Source organism: Ranitomeya variabilis, chromosome 4 (assembly GCF_051348905.1).
Source record: "Ranitomeya variabilis isolate aRanVar5 chromosome 4, aRanVar5.hap1, whole genome shotgun sequence".
In the NCBI taxonomy this organism is placed as follows: Eukaryota; Metazoa; Chordata; class Amphibia; order Anura; family Dendrobatidae; genus Ranitomeya; species Ranitomeya variabilis.
In genome coordinates this window covers 39,583,252-39,601,503 of record NC_135235.1, presented here as the reverse complement: position 1 = coordinate 39,601,503, position 18,252 = coordinate 39,583,252, and the positions used below count along the sequence as shown (strand labels likewise).

At 42.6% G+C, this 18,252-nt stretch overlaps 1 protein-coding gene across 1 annotated transcript in view; it reads right to left on the bottom strand.

Annotated features, from left to right (window-relative positions):
* The window catches only part of DOCK1 (dedicator of cytokinesis 1), a 478,132-nt gene that overhangs the window by 402,431 nt on the left and 57,449 nt on the right, over positions 1 to 18,252 (bottom strand). The window contains exons 2-4 of the mRNA XM_077258384.1: positions 7,471 to 7,554; positions 3,485 to 3,525; positions 2,832 to 2,887 (exon numbers count right to left, since the gene is read on the bottom strand). Coding sequence (XP_077114499.1) covers positions 2,832 to 2,887; positions 3,485 to 3,525; positions 7,471 to 7,554 — 181 coding nt within the window. The remainder of the gene's footprint in view (positions 1 to 2,831; positions 2,888 to 3,484; positions 3,526 to 7,470; positions 7,555 to 18,252) is intronic.

Genomic DNA, 18,252 nt, shown 5'->3' with positions numbered 1-18,252 from the left:
GATGTGTCTTTTGTCCTACAGGAAATTTGCCACCAAGTTTTTTGCTACCCTATCCGAAATCAGTATAATATAGGGGCAGACACCCGATTCCAGCGATGTATCACTTATTGGGCTCCTTGCTGTCATTTTTACAAAATCATTTTCTCCGCTGCGGATCTAGCAGTTCTCTGAATGCTGAGCTGTGCATAATCCCGCCCACACCACTGATTGGCTGCTTTTTGTGTATACTACGCATAAGAAGAAAAGGTTCCATTAAGTAGTGGGGGTGGGGTTTACAGAGCTCATTAATATGCTGGACTACTGGCCAGTGGATTGACTAGTCCACTAATGATAAAATCACAGTTTTATCAGCAGGTGATGATCTCCTACCAATAAAACTGCAGAGAGCAGACAATATTAATGGTGTGGGTGAAGTAAAACAGAGCTAAGCATTCAGAGAACTGCCAGATCTGCAGCAGATAAAACTGTGATTTTATCAAAACCAAACTAAGCAGCCCAGCAAGTGACACATCACTGGAATCAGGGTCTCTGTCTCTACATTATTCTGATCTCAGATTATATAACAAAAAACCTGGTGACAAATTCACTTTAAATACAGAATGTTTTTTTTTTTTGGATGGTGTAAATGCTGCCATTCTCCTGTTTTTCTTTTGATCCCGAGATATGGATACCATGTCCCAGTATATAAATCTATTCTCATTAACCAAAGGAATATGAAGAGTTAAGGACCACACCCACTTGGAAAATATGACTAGATTTACATACAGAAATGAGGGAGACGATATCTCGGGAACGGAAAGGTGCTGGAACAAAAGAAAAAAATGCTGGATTCAGGGAAACAGAAGTGTTTACATCGGGCTTTAAAACATTAAAAAAAATAATTTAAGGCAAGTGACGGCTCCTCTAAAGAAGTTGTACATATTGCTAATAACCTTTATGTTAGAAGGGCACCAGGGATATAAGGGCCCCGCCATTCAGACCCCCATCGGTCGAAATCCAGCGATGTGCCATAACTTTCCACGGTGGGAATACCTTATGTACTTGGCTTTTCCCTCTTCCAGATGTTTTCTATTATGGCGCAATTATTTTTGTTTAACGCTCATTGTGGCAAATCTGCAGAATTAGGAGACATATGGAAGACGACGACTACTTTTTCACAGCCCTGTATTTTGCGAATATTTCCATCAAACCCCCTCCTGAAGTCGAATTACACCTTCAAAAAGGGAAAGGAAATTGCAGTAATTGCTGGTGAACCCCTGGCAGCGGTACAGCTAATTCCACCTGCTGACGGATGGCGTATGTTCTGCCCTGGTCGCTTCTCTCTGCATCTTCCTTGTATTTACATATCCGCCAACAAAGCCAGGAACCTAATCCCATTATCTATTGTCAATGTCTGAGGATCTGCAAGTCGTCCGACGCAAAGTGATTAATTATTATTTAACGCCGAGATCAAAGTTTACTCGGAAACTTGAAAACGTGTCCTCGAGTCGTCGTGTTTGCAACCGTTTAAGACATCCCATAAAAATAAACTCGCTTTCTGCTATTTTTGTCGGCTCTAGAAATCAATTTTGTAATCAGAGGGATGTCATTACGCTGTAATCAGATGATTAGAATACCGACGCCGAACGTATCTAATCTAGAGGGGAAGACAAAGACGACAACAGAGCGGATACCGAGCAGAACTCCTAACAGGGGCTGTCGGCTGCGCGACCTCTGCAGGCTGAAGGCTGCTCTGTAATTATACGGTACAGCACGCAGGAAAAAAGGAATTTATAGCCGAGCCGCCACCAGATTTTACAATACAAATAGCATACAATGTTAGCCTCTTAAATGGAATCTGTCATTAGGTGTTTGCTATGTAATCTGAAAGCAGCATAATGTCGGGGCAAAGAGCCCGATTCCAGTGATGTGTCACTTACTGGATTGCAGGGTGCAGCACATACAACGGTGCTCGGACTGCTGAGCGGTGTATAACCCTGCCCACACCACTGATTGGTAGCTTGCTCACAGTGTCCACAGGAAGCAGCCAATCAGTGAAGGGAGCGCGGTTACACAGAGCGTGAGGACTAGCAGTTACCAGACACCTAGTCCTGGAGTGATAATCTCCTTCTGATAAAACACTGCAAGCGACACCCCTGGAATCAGGCTCTCTGACCCTACATTTGGCTGCTCTCAGATTAAAGAGCAAAAATCCAAGGACAGTTTCCATTTATTCACGTACCATGTATGTGATTGCAGGGGTTCTTACAAACACTCATTCACAGATTCTTGCACTGTCAAATTAAGTAGCGCAGCAGCCCCTTCATTCTCAGAATTAGTGGGGGGATAAGAGATGGTCATACAGGAACCACCTCCTGCCTCCGGGCTTTCCGTGGCTCTTTTATTAGACAGCCTGCCACGTTTTCATTGTTGTGAAGGACATGTGATGGTGCGCCAGGCAGCCAAGTCTAAAGAGCTGCGGAAAGCTGCAAGGTAAGGAGGCGGCTCTCTGACAGCTGAAGATTACTGATGTGGTCACTGGACCAGGTCCCGAGAATCGATTTGCTGGGTGTCCCTGAGATCCATTCATAGTGAGGGCGTTTCAAATAGGAATACCCCTTTAATAGGGCATTAAACCCATAGTCTATCTAATCTCTATTTGATGCAATCTACAGCTCTATCATCCATTCCAGGCCTTGAGATGGTGAACATAATGGGACAAAAAGACCTTAATACCTGCCCACCGCACCCCTCCTTACCCAAAGATACACATAGGATTCAAAATCACCCCCAACAAAGGCTCAATCTAATATTCATATTTGGTTATTGCTAAAAATCAGAAGTTAAATTACCCTTTTCCTTCGACTGTGGCATCCTTGAGATGAACATAGCTGGCGGGAAATATACCCTGGTGAGAAGACAAACAAAACCGTAATTAAAAAATGTCTATTCACTAAACAAGATCATTGCATACAACACCACGAAGCCCTCGGGCAATCTAATCATAGATTAATGTTCATATACAAAATAATAGTGATTGAAAAACTTTGGGAGCTCCTTAAAGGGTTAAAATCCGGCACCCGACATAAAAAGTTTGATCAGCGGGAAGCGTCTCGGATCTGTCTGAAATCTTTTCCATGTATTTTAGCGTTACTGTAAGAGTGGCAGTAAATGGATGGAGCAGGGCGGGCTGAACTTTCTGGTAATCATAGTCAGCGCTAAAAAAAATTCAGGTGCCCCTGCCCTGGTTTAGAAGAGGAATATTGAAGGCATTAAGCACATCATCTGACGAGAACATTACAAAGCCGAAATCAAAACCTATAGGAATAAAATACGGCCCTAATAACCGAGAGAATAGAGAGGAGGCCGCTCTGATTGTAATGAATGGATTTATCTCAGGAGAACGAGGGAGAATTGGCATTATGAAGCCCGGGGTAATCATCCCAATAACAATGGGAAGAACTGTAACTGAGATTTAACATCTGTAAGTAAAGAGGCCTCCTACCTTTTTAGATTTCTTCCTCAAAATGTAACCTCTGAACCACCCTGTAAAAAAAAAAAGGAAACCGTAAAATGTTTTTTCATAGTTTCAATACAAAAACAAAAGCAATTAGTATTCATTAATAATCTCTAACGTTCAGATGTCTTCAGCTCTTCCGCATGACTACAGTATGTCTCCATGGTTACAGACTACAAAAAACCTGTTTGTAGTCTGATCTGACCGTCATACTCGCTTTACTTATAAAAGTAGGGTAAAAAAAAGTCTCAAGACTACACAAGGGTTGTTTGTAGTCTGTCACCATGGAGACGCATAGATCGCCAAAAGAGCTGCAGACATAAAAAAAATGGTTCTGGATATGAGATGTAAACGGAAAAGTCCAACAGCCCACTTTCCTTCTCCTGACATCTCTTCCCAAAAACACCAGCACAGCGTTCCTCAAAAAAAACCTTGATCTTTATTTCTTCCTAGTCAGAACATTACGGTCATTGTACAATCAGTATGGAGAAAAAGGTTTCTAGAACTGACGCGTTTCTGACCATAAGGTCCTTATTCATAGCCCATGGACTATATATATGGTCAGAAACGCGTCAGTCGTAGATAATTTTTTCTCTGCATTGACTGTACAATAATTTTAAGTAGGGGATCAGACACCCAGCACCCCCACTGATCAGCAGGGAACTGCTCTAATAGCCACCCTATTGATAGTGGTGCTACCAAATACGGCCCTTTATCTCCCATTACAGTGAATCAGCTGGTTGGTGGGGACGCATTGTCGGACCACTAGTGATCTAATACACAAATGTAGAGCCGGATGCGTAGGCAAGTCATCTTCACAAGTAGAGTGAGGAAAGTGACCACCAGGCATAAGTCGGCCATACATATTAAGCCTACGTACACGTAGAATTTTTTGATGTTTCTACATTATAAATCAATAAGAAGATTATTTAAGAGAACAGAGTGTTTTTTTTGTTTGTTTGTTTATTTAGAAGTTTATTGGAGCAGGGATGCTTAAAAGAAAAAAAAAAGAAAAAAAATAAATAAATAAATCACCTGAAAAATTGCTGTAAACAAATGTTTTAAAAAGCAACCACACACACATTTTATTCCATTTTGGTCTAGACAGGCCTCCAAGCTAACCATATGTGTGCAATGACAACGGACGGAGGATGAACGTTCAGGTAAAATGATTTCTCTGACGAACAAATATTTGGGTTTTGATCAACGTTTGACTAATATGTTTGGTCGCCATCTTTAGGCTCTGTCCAAATCTTCGTCATTTTTACGGGAAAACAGCTTGTGTTGCCAAAAACAGCATGGTGGAAAAAGTGATCGCTAATGCCCCCATAGAGTATCGTGTTGTCGGCAGCACATTATGTGCTGCCGACAATGGATCCGATCACCCAAATGAACCAGCTAATTTTTTGGGAGATCAGCGACACGTTCTGAAGAACGATCGCCGATTATCGGCCGGTGTAAAATGGCCTTTACTCATCATAAGCTTAGCTTGTAATCCTGGATGACCCATTATCATGAACTTCTTACGCATTTTACCTGCGGGTCTGAACTACCTTTTTGTGAATTGTGCCCTTTAAGTTTTTACTAATTTGTCAAACATCAGAATATTCCGTGGTTGTCTAGACACAAAGCTCCTCTGCTATCTGTGACTTTGCTAATAGGCTGCCACGGAGTCGGCGGCGAGCGATCCAATTATCAGATATTTTATATATACAAACATACACAAGTAAATGGCTCCAGGCATTGTCAGAAATAAAATAATCTTCAGCTCTACAATGTCAGCTGTCACCATCACCAGAAAGCCTCCACTTTCTACACAATCTATGGAAACCCAAACAGCAGCGCTCGTGCTCAGGCCGGAACGTGGCCACGTCTAGAAAAGATACCCTTGATTAATCCCAGATTAACAGAATTTTCTCAGTATTGTACATCAAGGCAGAAAAAAACCTCGGTATGAGAACAGCAGGATTTTCCACTCCCTTCCAGGTCACAGGCTCGTATTAACCCAGTTTTTCTAAATGCTTGATTCCTGTGCTTATTCATTCAGCCAAGTATAAAAAAAAAATAGAAGAACAGAATTTGAGATTTAGATTTACAAGACTGTATGTGAATGGGAAATCCCAGAATTAACCAAAAATAAATGACACTAAAGCGTAATTAATGCAATCTTCTAGTAGTTCAGTAGCCACAGGAATTGTATTCCTTGATGATCAAACTTCCAAAAGGGGGATTCCATTAGTTTATGAGAAAAAAAGGCAAAATTATAAATTAAAAAAACTCAATGGCCCTAATCCCAGTCCCCCAATATAACACCAATGGCCTCCATGGTCACGCACTCACATGGCTGGGACAGAATGATCTCCTGTTCAGGTCATATGTAAATGTGATTTCTGCAGCGGTGATGCGTTTCTCCTGGTTGCGAACAGTGACTGGCTGCAGCGGTTAGATAACCAATAGAAGTAGAGGGTTGGAAACTTTAGACGGAATGGTTCAGCACTCTAGAGGAGTGAAAGTGGATTGGAAACCGAGTATACCATTTTTTTTTTTACCCTCTGAAATAGGCGCATGGGGGGGGACTTGACAACCCCTTTAATTTCAGGGCCGTATATGGAGTCAGGTTGCATCCTACAAATCACAGGAGGTCACGCACTTTAATACAAGGGGCATAAGTAAGATTAAATATTTTTCATATCCATTATAAGGCATTCCAAACAAGAGCACGTAGCAAGGGGATACAGAGAGATACGGCTGTGGCAAACACTATGGGAAAATATAGTATAAGTATTGTAATCAAAAATAGGAAATATGAACCCGTATTAATATCAATCAGATTATTGGAGGTACCAAATATATATTATAATAGGACTTTGACCACCAAGTAAAATAATAAATCATATAGAACAAAATATATTAAATTGATCTTAATAGTCATTACAAAAAAATCATCTATACACGGAAGCAAATCAAAATCCCATAACCATCCCCTCCCAAAAAAAAAAAAAAAAAAAACCAAATAGGGCAGTGTGGATACAAATTTAATAAAGCATATTACTATTCCATAAGTCCAGAATGTGAAGGCATGGACAATCATGCAGTATCAATCGCTATAAGGAAGCTCGATACAATAGGATATATTTTGAACGTTAGAAGAAACTCCAAAGTATATAACGTGCTTTAGTCAAATAGATAATAATGAGCCAACCATGCAAAATTAGTGCATATAGCCCCCTTACAAAAGCACTTCAGCAAAAACAGAGAATAATCCATACCAACCATGTACTATTAAGTATCAAAACGCACTGCCCAGTACCTCGACGCGCGTTTCACGTACAGCTGTGTCAGGGGGTACTGGAGCAGTGTCCTTAGTCGACGTATATACGGTTCATAAATCACCAGTGGTACGGCTGTATAAATGCCCAGGAAGTTACACTGCACATTATATACGGTATATAGTGCAATCCAATAAAATAGGCAGTGCAGATCTGTGAGGGGCGGGTTTCAGCTGTATTTGGCATGAGAAAAAAATTCAGCAGCATGCTGCAATTTCACTCCGAAATTGCATGCCATACGGACCACCTAAAAGATATATTTTAGTAGAATCTCTCCATGCTACTTACTCGGCGTCCAAATATTATAAATGGGGCTCTCAGAAGTTCTTGGTCAATCAATATCACATTTCTAAATAACAATATGTTCACATTAGCGCTGCAAAAAATGAAGATCCTACAGAGCGTTAACGGTGTGTCCCCTACAAACAGCTGGTGAATAGTGTCGGATCCCCACAGATCGGATATTGGTGGTCTTTTCTAATGATAAGTCAATCATTTTATAGAACTGGATAACCCCAGGATCCATTTAGTTTCCTTAGCTGCATCTTCCCAACGCCAAGTAAAACTTAAGGATCCATCAAAAAACTAACAAACCAAAACAATAGATATGAATTAGGTATGTGAACAATAATGAAGATCTCTCACCTTCATGGGTCTCTAGTAAGTGCACGGTGTCCCCGATCTGTAGAGTCAACTCATCCGCTCCTCGGGCATTAAAGTTGTAAAGCACTAAAAAACAAATAAAAAGAAAACACACATGTATGTCACGTCATATAAGCAGTTCACCTGTAGAAAAAGGGCACATTCAGCTCATAGAAGGCGCTAAAGCCAAGCACTGCGTCCATTATGGATGTTAATGGGATGCACCGATTGATTTTAGCGGTTTGATGCATGGTAAACACATAATAGGTTCCATAGATTCCAAAGGGAATCTGTCACCATGAAAACGCAGTCATGGTGTTCTAGAGCAGGGGGGAGCCGAGCAGACGGATATATAGTTTTGTGAGTAAAGATTCAGTATGACCCGTGTTTTAGCCATTTAATCCTTTGCCCTGAGATTTTGGGTCCGATCAGTGACTGACAGCTCTCTCTATATGCACACTTACACAAAGAATGCTTTCAGTCACTGATCGGACCGCCCACTGGACCCAAAATCCCAGAAAACACCGAGGATCAAATTTCTAAAACAGGGGATATACTGAATCCTTACTCATAAAGCTATATATCAATCTGCTCAGCACCCCCTGCTCTATAACATGTAGATTAAAACGCATTGTCATGACAGGTTCCCTTTAAAAGTAGTTACTCCCAGAAGGAGAGAGTTACTAATGCAATTCAATGATTAAGCCCCTACATAAATATTACACAACCATAAGGCTTGGAAGACAAAGTGTATCTTTAGAGGGGTTTTTGTGTGGTTTATGCATTTATGCGTTTTTAAACATAAAAAAAATAGAACAAAAACACTAGAAATACACAAATTAAACACAGAAAAACAGTATGTACAATTCCAACCTAAAGCTGATAAACATAAGATAACTCTGGGCTCCGCCATACACGCGAGCGCTCGGCTCAAATATTTCTACCTGTGTTTTCACTGCTGAGAGAGTAGAAAGGCGTCTCATCTCCCCTGAAAACAAAGAGGGTCGGGCGCTGAAATTTCTATGGCCAGATCGTTCTCTCCCCTGAAATTGTTTGTTCAGTACTTCGATTGTACACACGAAAATAAAATTTGTAATATAGCTTATTAGAGAAATACGCTTCTTCCTGGACTGGACTGATCATTCGTTCTGTAAAAATCAGTCTTCGGTAAATAGAATCTTTCCAATTCTTGAGATGGGAGATGACAGTTGGTGCCTTTAAAATTCTATGGAGGAGAGAGCAGCTAGAAACAGACATTATGCTGCAAGTTCTCCTGAAAAGACACTTAAAGTTCTATGGAGAACTGTATGAGCACCATAGCGTCCGGAGAACTTGCAGTAGAATGTCTGTATCCGTCTGTAGCTCCTCCCTCCATAGAATTTTAAAAGCACCAACTGTCATATCATCTCTCAGTAATAGGAAAATCGGCCGTCACTAAAAACAGATTGAACCCATGAATTAAGAGGAAAAGCTCAATCCAGGAGGTTAAATAATCAAATTTCACTTACTAGATATATTACAGTGTTTCTTATTATCGGGCATACTAATGCTTTATGAAATAAAAAATACAATTGACGGTTTTTCTTTAGGGCTCTGATGTCATTGATGAATCTCATGGGCTTATAAAGAAAATCTATATTTATATTTATATATATATATATATATATATATATATATATATATATATATATATATATATATATATATATATATATATATATATATATATATATATCAGTCCAACAGTATGGTGGACTGCTTATATATATATATATATATATATATATATATATATATATATACACTTTAAAAAATAAAAAAAAAAGACCCCCTAATAAAAATTAAAAATAAAGTCAAACTATAAACAGAACATTCTCTGATGGGTAGAAGGAATCATTTCTGCACCTATTTTGTATAAGAAATGTTCACCGCGTTCCAAATGATTGGAGTAATTAGGTCATGAGGAGGGATAGATGATGAATTTCAGGAGCCGGGCAGAGATATTTGGCTGCCGACCAGACGCTAATGCTTTGTTACAGCCAATAATGCTTTCAGTAGTAAGGCCCCGTCTCACATAGCGATTTACCAACGATCACGACCAGCGATACGACCTGGCCGTGATCGTTGGTAAGTCGCTGTGTGGTCGCTGGGGAGCTGTCACACAGACAGCTCTCCCCAGCGACCAACGATCAGGGGAACGACTTCGGCATCGTTGAAACTGTCTTCAACGATGCCGAAGTCCCCCTGCAGCACCCGGGTAACCAGGGTAAACATCGGGTTACTAAGTGCAGGGCCGCGCTTAGTAACCCGATGTTTACCCTGGTTACCAAAAAAAACAAACAGTACATACTCGCCTTTCGGTGTCCAGGTCCCTTGCCGTCTGCTTCCTGCTCTGACTGAGCCGCCGTACACTGAGAGCGCAGCGGTGACGTCACTGCTGTGCTCTCACTTCTCACTGTACGGCCGGCAGTCAGTGAGAGCAGGAAGCAGACGGCAAGGGACCTGACGGACATCAGAAGGCGAGTATGTACTGTTTGTTTTTTTTTACATTTACGCTGGTAACCAGGGTAAACATCGGGTTACTAAGCGCGGCCCTGCGCTTAGTAACCCGATGTTTACCCTGGTTACCAGTGAAGACATCGCTGGATCGGTGTCACACACACCGATTCAGCAATGTCAGCGGGGCCTCAACGACCAAAAAAAGGTCCAGGCCATTCCGACACGACCAGCGATCTCGCAGCAGGGGCCTGATCGCTGGTACGTGTCACACATAGCGAGATCGCTATGGAGGTCGCTGTTGCGTCACAAAACTTGTGACTCAGCAGCGATCTCGCTAGCGATCTCGCTATGTGAGACGGGGCCTTTAGGGAGGCAGTGCAGATGATGTGACATGTCCTCTTTCAAGAAGTTGACCATCTTGCAATACCAATCAGATAATCTCTCAGTAATTGTCTAACACCCGGCAGATTTTTACTTATTGACACATTTATCAGTTCCCATATAAATCAGAAGTCTACGGTGCGAGCTGCCAGTGTGGATAAATAGGAGCTTTCCTGACAGTAGCTGCAGGCAAGCAAAAGACTCAGCAGGGGGCGACCAAGAGCACAGACATACGCCCCTCCCAGTCCAATGGGAGGCACAATGGGAGGGGATTTTAAAACAATGAAAAAAAAAAAAAAAAAGACTTAACAGTGAAATCAGATTTTTTTTTTTTTCTGGTGAGGATTATTCCAATCTTAATGCTAAAAGTGATTATTCTTTACAAAAGGAACAATCCCTTTAAATTGCTAAAAATGGGTTTAAAATAGAATAAGTCACACTCACTTAAATCCTTTCTTGCCACATACAAATCGGTCTCTGCACACTCTTCTGCAGTTATGGCATCCTGACACAGACACGTGACCGCTGCAGCCAATTAAAAGCAACTCAAATAGGCAGAGGCTCATAGTAAAGATCAAAAGGGAACGGCGTCGGCTCATACTTTATGCGGTTTGGTTATATCACCTAGGGCAAAATCGATCTTTCAATGACCGACAGTCAAATTTCGAATGCACACACAAAAACTTTGCGTTTTTGTGGCTTTTTTCTGCACAGATTTGTAGCAGCAAAGCGAAGGAGAATCCTGAAGTCTCGTGCACATGTTGCTTAATTTTTTTCTTGCAGGTATAAATCTGCACTGTGTCAATTCTTTCAGCTTTTTTTGCCGCAGATTTCACTCATACTAATGAGTGGGTAAAAAGTTGCAGCAAAAACACGCATTTTTCTGGCCAAGAGGTACAAAATATGGTGCAGAAATTTCTGCTGCCAATATGCTTGCTAACAATGTATTTTCTCTGAATCAGCGTGCATTCCCTTAGTAACAAAGGGGTTGAGACAAAGAAAAGTGCCACTTCACCACCAGAAAAGTGCCACTTCACCACCAGAAAAGTGCCACTTCACCACCAGAAAAGTGCCACTTCACTAGTCATGACCCTTCAACATTTATATAATTTGCCTTTAATAAGATTTGGCCCCTCTATATAAATTTGCCACCAAACTTCAGTTTAAAGCTGACTTTATACATTCGTGTCTCACGGTCCATATGTGGACGGCAATATCGGACCATCAGTGGGTCTCCTGAGCCAATCTAACAGCCTCATGGGCATGTATGAAACTTTTGTTTGGAGTCACAATACCCCATACCCCTGGAGGGGCAGATCTATGATGGTCTGTGTACAGATTATGAAACATGGATGTTGTAATTCAGCCTTAGTAAAAGCAAAAATTGTTCAAAGACTTGCATTTCGATAAGTAGATGCGGACCCCGCAGATCACAGTGGGCGGGATACATAAAAAACAGGCAGAGAAAGCCTTGGATTAATGAGACAAATGGAGATAATCCACTAGTTGCTAATAAATATCCATGAGTGTTGAAAACGCCGCCAGTAATCCCCGGTCTCATGTGTATGGGGATAAACTTGATCAGTTTACTGAAAGCAAGGAGGGAGGTGTCCGGGTAATGAATGTTACGCTTGTCTTCTTTATAATTTACATGAAAGCACCTTAAACAGAATGGTAAGAAGAGCCCGGTAATGACTGATGACTATATAAATCACGGTATTACGAGAACATTAACCTGGAGATTTAAAAAAACGGACCCCTTTTCCATGTAACAATTGTGACTATAATACTAAAAAGTGAGGTGGTGCATTTTTGCAGACATTGTGATAAAAATCCTGAGAATAGGTCATTAAAGATGCACTCCTCCTATCAAAGATTGTATCCTCTTAATATATTGCAGTCATCACATTATACAGCACTGTGTACTTACAATTGCTTAGGTAACGTTCACATTAGCGTTCTGCGCCGCAGCGTCACCGCATGCGTCATGCGCCCCTATATTTAACATGGGGGCGCATGGACATGCGTTGCACTTGCGTTTTGCGACGCATGTGTCACTGCGGCGCACGCGTCATGGCGCAGAGGACGCAGCAAGTTGCATTTTTGGTGCGTCCAAAATCAAGCCAAAAAAGGACGCATGCGTCGCAAAACGCAGCGTTGTGCATGCGTTGTGCGTTGCGTCGCCGACGCTGCGGCGCACAACGCAAATGTGAACGTAGCCTTATTTTGCCTTTCTAACCAGTAAATGCTTTTTTTTTTCTCTGCTCTATGTACAAACCAGAAGTCTCTTGTCCCTACATTTATCATTCCTCTCCTCAACTCCTGATCCAGATGCTCCCTCCTCACGCCTTCAAGAGACTTTTTCAGTGACTCATGACTTGTGCAGAGAAAATTGACCTCCTGTTTCTACATAGAGCTTAGATGGATTCGGATAGTCAGTTTTTGATCACGTGACGTCCTAGACCTAACAGAAAGCAGAAGAATTAACCCCTTCATGACCCAGCCTATTTTGGCCTTAATGACCTTGCCGTTTTTTGCAATTCTGACCAGTGTCCCTTTATGAGGTAATAACTCAGGAACGCTTCAACGGATCCTAGCGATTCTGAGATTGTTTTTTCGTGACATATTGGGCTTCATGTAAGTGGTAAATTTAGGTCGATAATTTCTGAGTTTATTTGTGAAAAAAACGGAAATTAGGTGAAAATTTTGAAAATTTCGCAATTTTCACATTTTTAATTTTTATTCTGTTAAACCAGAGAGTTATGTGACACAAAATAGTTAATAAATAACATTTCCCACATGTCTACTTTACATCAGCACAATTTTGGAAACAAATTTTTTTTTTGCTAGGAAGTTATAAGGGTTAAAATTTGACCAGTGATTTCTCATTTTTACAACAAAATTTACAAAACCATTTTTTTTAGGGACCACCTCACATTTGAAGTCAGTTTGAGGGTTCTATATGGCTGAAAATACCCAAAAGTGACACCATTCTAAAAACTGCACCCCTCAAGGTGCTCAAAACCACATTCAAGAAGTTTATTAACCCTTCAGGTGTTTCACAGCAGCAGAAGCAACATGGAAGTAAAAAATGAACATTTAACTTTTTAGTCACAAAAATGATCTTTTAGCAACAATTTTTTTTATTTTCCCAAGGGTAAAAGGAGAAACTGGACCACGAACGTTGTTGTCCAATTTGTCCTGAGTACGCTGATACCCCATATGTGGGGGTAAACCACTGTTTGGGTGCACGGCAAGGCTCGGAAGGGGAGGCGTGCCATTTGACTTTTTGAATGGAAAATTAGCTCCAATCGTTAGCGGACACCATGTCGCGTTTGGAGAGCCCCTGTGTGCCTAAACATTGGAGCTCCCCTACAAGTGACCCCATTTTGGAAACTAGACCCCCCAAGGAACTTATCTAGATGCATAGTGAGCACTTATAACCCCCAGGTGCTTCACAGAAGTTTATAACGCAGAGCCGTGAAAATAAAAAATAATTTATCTTTCCTCAAAAATGATTTTTAGCCCAGAATTTTTTATTTTCCCAAGGGTAATAGGAGAAATTGGACCCCAAATGTTGTCCAGTTTGTCCTGAGTACGATGATACCCCATATGTGGGGGTAAACCACTGTTTGGGCACATGCCGGGGTTCGGAAGGGAAGTAGAGACGTTTTGAAATGCAGACTTTGATGGAATGGTCTGCGGGCATCACGTTGCATTTGCAGAAACCCTGATGTGCCTAAACAGTAGAAACACCCCACAAGTGACTCCATTTTGGAAACTAGACCCCCAAAGGAACTTATCTAGATGTGTGGTGAGCACTTTCAACCCCCAAGTGCTTCACAGAAGTTTACAACGCAGAGCCGTGAAAATAAAAAATCATTTTTCTTTCCTCAAAAAAGATGTTTTAGCAAGCAATTTTTTATTTTCCCAAGGGTAACAGGAGAAATTGGGCCCCAATATTTGTTGCCCAGTTTGTTGTGAGTACGCTGATACCCCATATGTGGGGGTAAACCAATGTTTGGGCGCACGTCGGGGCTTGGAAGGGAGGGAGCACCATTTGACTTTTTGAACGCAAGATTGGCTGGAATCAATGGTGGCGCCATGTTGCGTTTGGAGACCCCTGATGTGCCTAAACAGTGGAAACCCCTCAATTCTAACTTCAACACTAACCCCAACACACCCCTAATCCTAATCCCAACTGTAGCCATAACCCTAATCACAACCCTAACCCCAACACACCCCTAACCACAACCCTAACCCCAACACACCCGTAACCCTAATTCCAACCCTAATCCTAACCCTAATCCCAACCCTAACCACAACTGTAACCCCAACACACCCCTAACCCTATCCGTAGCCCTAACCACAAGCCTAATCTTAACACTATTTCCAACCCTAGCCCTAATTCCAACCCTAACTCTAATTCCAACCCTAACCCTAAAGCTATGTGCCCACGTTGCGGATTCGTGTGAGATTTTTCCGCACGATTTTTGAAAAATCTGCAGGTAAAAGGCACTGCGTTTTACCTGCGGATTTACAGCGGATTTCCAATGGTTTTTTGTGCGGATTTCACCTGCGGATTCCTATTGAGGAACAGGTGTAAAACGCTGCGGAATCCGCACAAAGAATTGACATGCTGCGGAAAATACAACACAGCATTTCTGCACGGAATTTTCCACACCATGGGCACAGCGGATTTGGTTTTCCATAGGTGTACATGGTACTGTAAACCTGATGGAAAACTGCTACGAATTCGCAGCAGCCAATCCGCTGCGGATCCGCGGCCAATCCGCTGCGGATCCGCAGCCAAATCCGCACTGTGTGCACATGCCATAACCCTAACCCTACCCCTAACCCTACCCCTAGTTCTAACCCTAGTTCTAACCCTAACCCTAGTGGAAAAAGAAAAAAAAATATTTTCTTTATTTTATTATTGTCCCTACCTATGGGGGTGATAAAGGGGGGGTTATTTATTATTTTTTTATTTCGATCGCTGTGATAGAACCTATCACAGCGATCAAAATGTACTTGCAACGAATCTGCCGGCCGGCAGATTCGGCGGGCGCACTGCGCATGCGCCCGCCATTTTGGAAGATGGCGGCGCCCATGGAGAAGACGGATGCACACCGGGAGCCTCGGTAAGTATAAGGGGGGGGGAGATCGGGGCACGGGGGGGCGTCGGAGCACGGGGGGGTGGCATAGGTGCACGGGGGGAGCGGACAGGAGGACGTGGGAGCGGAGCACAAGACGGAGGGGAGCGGAGCACAGATCGGTGGCTTGGGGGGGGGCGATCAGTGGGGTGGGGGGGTCACATAAGTGTTTCCAGCCATGGCCGATGATATTGCAGCATCGGCCATGGCTGGATTGTAATATTTCACCAGTTTTTTAGGTGAAATATTACAAATCGCTCTGATTGGCTGTTGAAAGTGAAACAGCCAATCAGAGCGATCGTAGCCACGGGGGGGTGAAGCCACCCCCCCTGGGCTGAAGTACCACTCCCCCTGTCCCTGCAGATCGGGTGAAATTGGAGTTAACCCTTTCACCCGATCTGCAGGGACGCGATCATTCCATGACACCACATAGGCGTCATGGGTCGGATTGGCACCGACTTTCATGACGCCTACGTGGCGTCAAAGGTCGGGAAGGGGTTAAAGAGGTTGTCCATTTCTTTAGCACTGATGACCTATCCTTAGGATAGGTCATCTCATCAATGTCTGATTGCCCAGGGTCCGACACCCGGAATCCCCGCCAATTAGCGGATATCGGTATCAGCCGCCTTCCAGAAGTACTCACTTGCGGTGCTGGCCAACTTCTAATAGTGGTCGCCACAGGGTACTACACACCTGCCACCTATTGATTTGAAGAAGACTGCCAGCTCTGCAAGTGAGTACTTCTGGCTAGCGGCTGCCACCAAAACCGACAGCAGCTGATCGATGGGTGCAGTGGGTGTCTGACTCCAACCAATCAGACATTAATGATAGTGCTATGGATGGGACAACCTCTTTAGTCTGGTAGAAAGGCAAAATGAGCAATTGTAAGAACACAGTGCCATATAATATGACTGCAATATTATAAGAGGATAAAAACTTTGATAGGAGTGGTTCTTTAACATCAGTATGTGCGGGTCTGACAGCCAGCATTCCCACTGCTGACTGCATGTACACAGGGTATGGAGCCGGAATAAAAGTGCTGAGCACAAATCAGTGGCCGTTCTCGGGAAGTACAGCTCAGATCACGATCACTTTAAAACGACCTGCGCTGCTGTACAATGTTGTCCCAGGCCACCACCTCCCTTGATAACAGCCTATCGCCCCCACCGATCAGCCCCCGAGAAGCCACCGTGTAATAGGGGAGGATCAGCAAGTGTCTAAAACACGAATATGAGCAAGGCATGTACGAATTGTGGCGCATGGAGCGTAGTAAATCTCCAATATCTCAATGAAACATTTTTATTGACAATTAAAAAAAAAAAAAAAAAGGAAGTATTGAATCATTCAACGATATTACAGCCACAATAACGAAGAAGCTCAAAAGTAATGCAACAAATCAAGAAAAACTCCGAGCAGGTCACATACATAGGGAATCGTGCAGACACATAGCTGCTGTAGTAGCGAGAGCGGGCTTGTTCTGCTCACACATATTATGCTATGTGAATCAATGTTCTCCAGGTCGGTTTTCGCTTTTATTTTTAGCAGAATTTTACAAAAAGAACCGGTTATCAAAGGGCGAGGAGGGAGCCAGATGTAAACATACGGAAGAAAGGAAAAAGGTGTGTGCCCTAACTGGGTTTATACAAGAGAGTAAAGTACTAAAAGGGATGGTCACAAACAACCCTTTAAATACTGAGAGCCTCACAAGATCTTTAACCCCTTAATGACCGCCAATACGTCTTTTTACTGACCTGAGATATAAGAGACTAGCATCCTCATACAGGTGACAATCCAGCAGCGGTCGGCTGTACACTATAGCTATCAGTGTTGGTCCCGTCCATATCTGTTTAACCCCTTAGATGCTGCTGTCAATGGTGACTACATCATATATCATATATACTCGAGTATAAGCCGACCCGAGTATAAGCCGACCTCCCTAATTTTGACACAAAAAAACTGGGAAAACTTATTGACTCGAGTATAAGCCTAGGGTGGAAAATGCAGCAGCTACCGGTGAATTTCAAAAATAAAAATAGATGCTCCATACCATTCATTATGGCCCCATAGATGCTCCATATAAAGCTGTGCCACATATAATGCTCTGCACCGTTCATTATGGCCCCATAGATGCTCCACATAAAGCTGTGCCATATATAATGCTCTGCACCATTCATTATGGCCCCATAGATGCTCCACATAAAGCTGTGCCATATATAATGCTCTGCACCGTTCATTATGGCCCCATAGATGCTCCACATAAAGCTGTGCCATATATAATGCTCTGCACCGTTCATTATGGCCCCATAGATGCTCCATATAAAGCTGTGCCATATATAATGCTCTGCACCATTCAGTATGGCCCCATAGATGCTCCATATAAAGCTGTGCCATATATAATGCTCTGCACTGTTCAGTATGGCCCCATAGATGCTCGAGTATATACGGTAAATGGTTATCAGAGTGTGGGGGCTTCCTATATTTAACCCCATCGGCACCCTGAGATCATGATCATGTGGTCCTGATGTTTGCCATGGAAATTCACGGCCAAATAGCGGCCTTAGGCTGGGTTCACATTGCATTAATGTGTGCACGCTAACGGACAGCGTTGCACGGCGAAAATGTCGCAATTAACGCCGTGCAACGGGTCCGTTAGCGTGCCCATTGACAGCAATGTAAATTTCTCCTGCAGCGCATCACTAGCGCGTGCCTTTTTCGGCTCGCGCTAGTGATGTGCCGTTCTTCTGTGACGCGC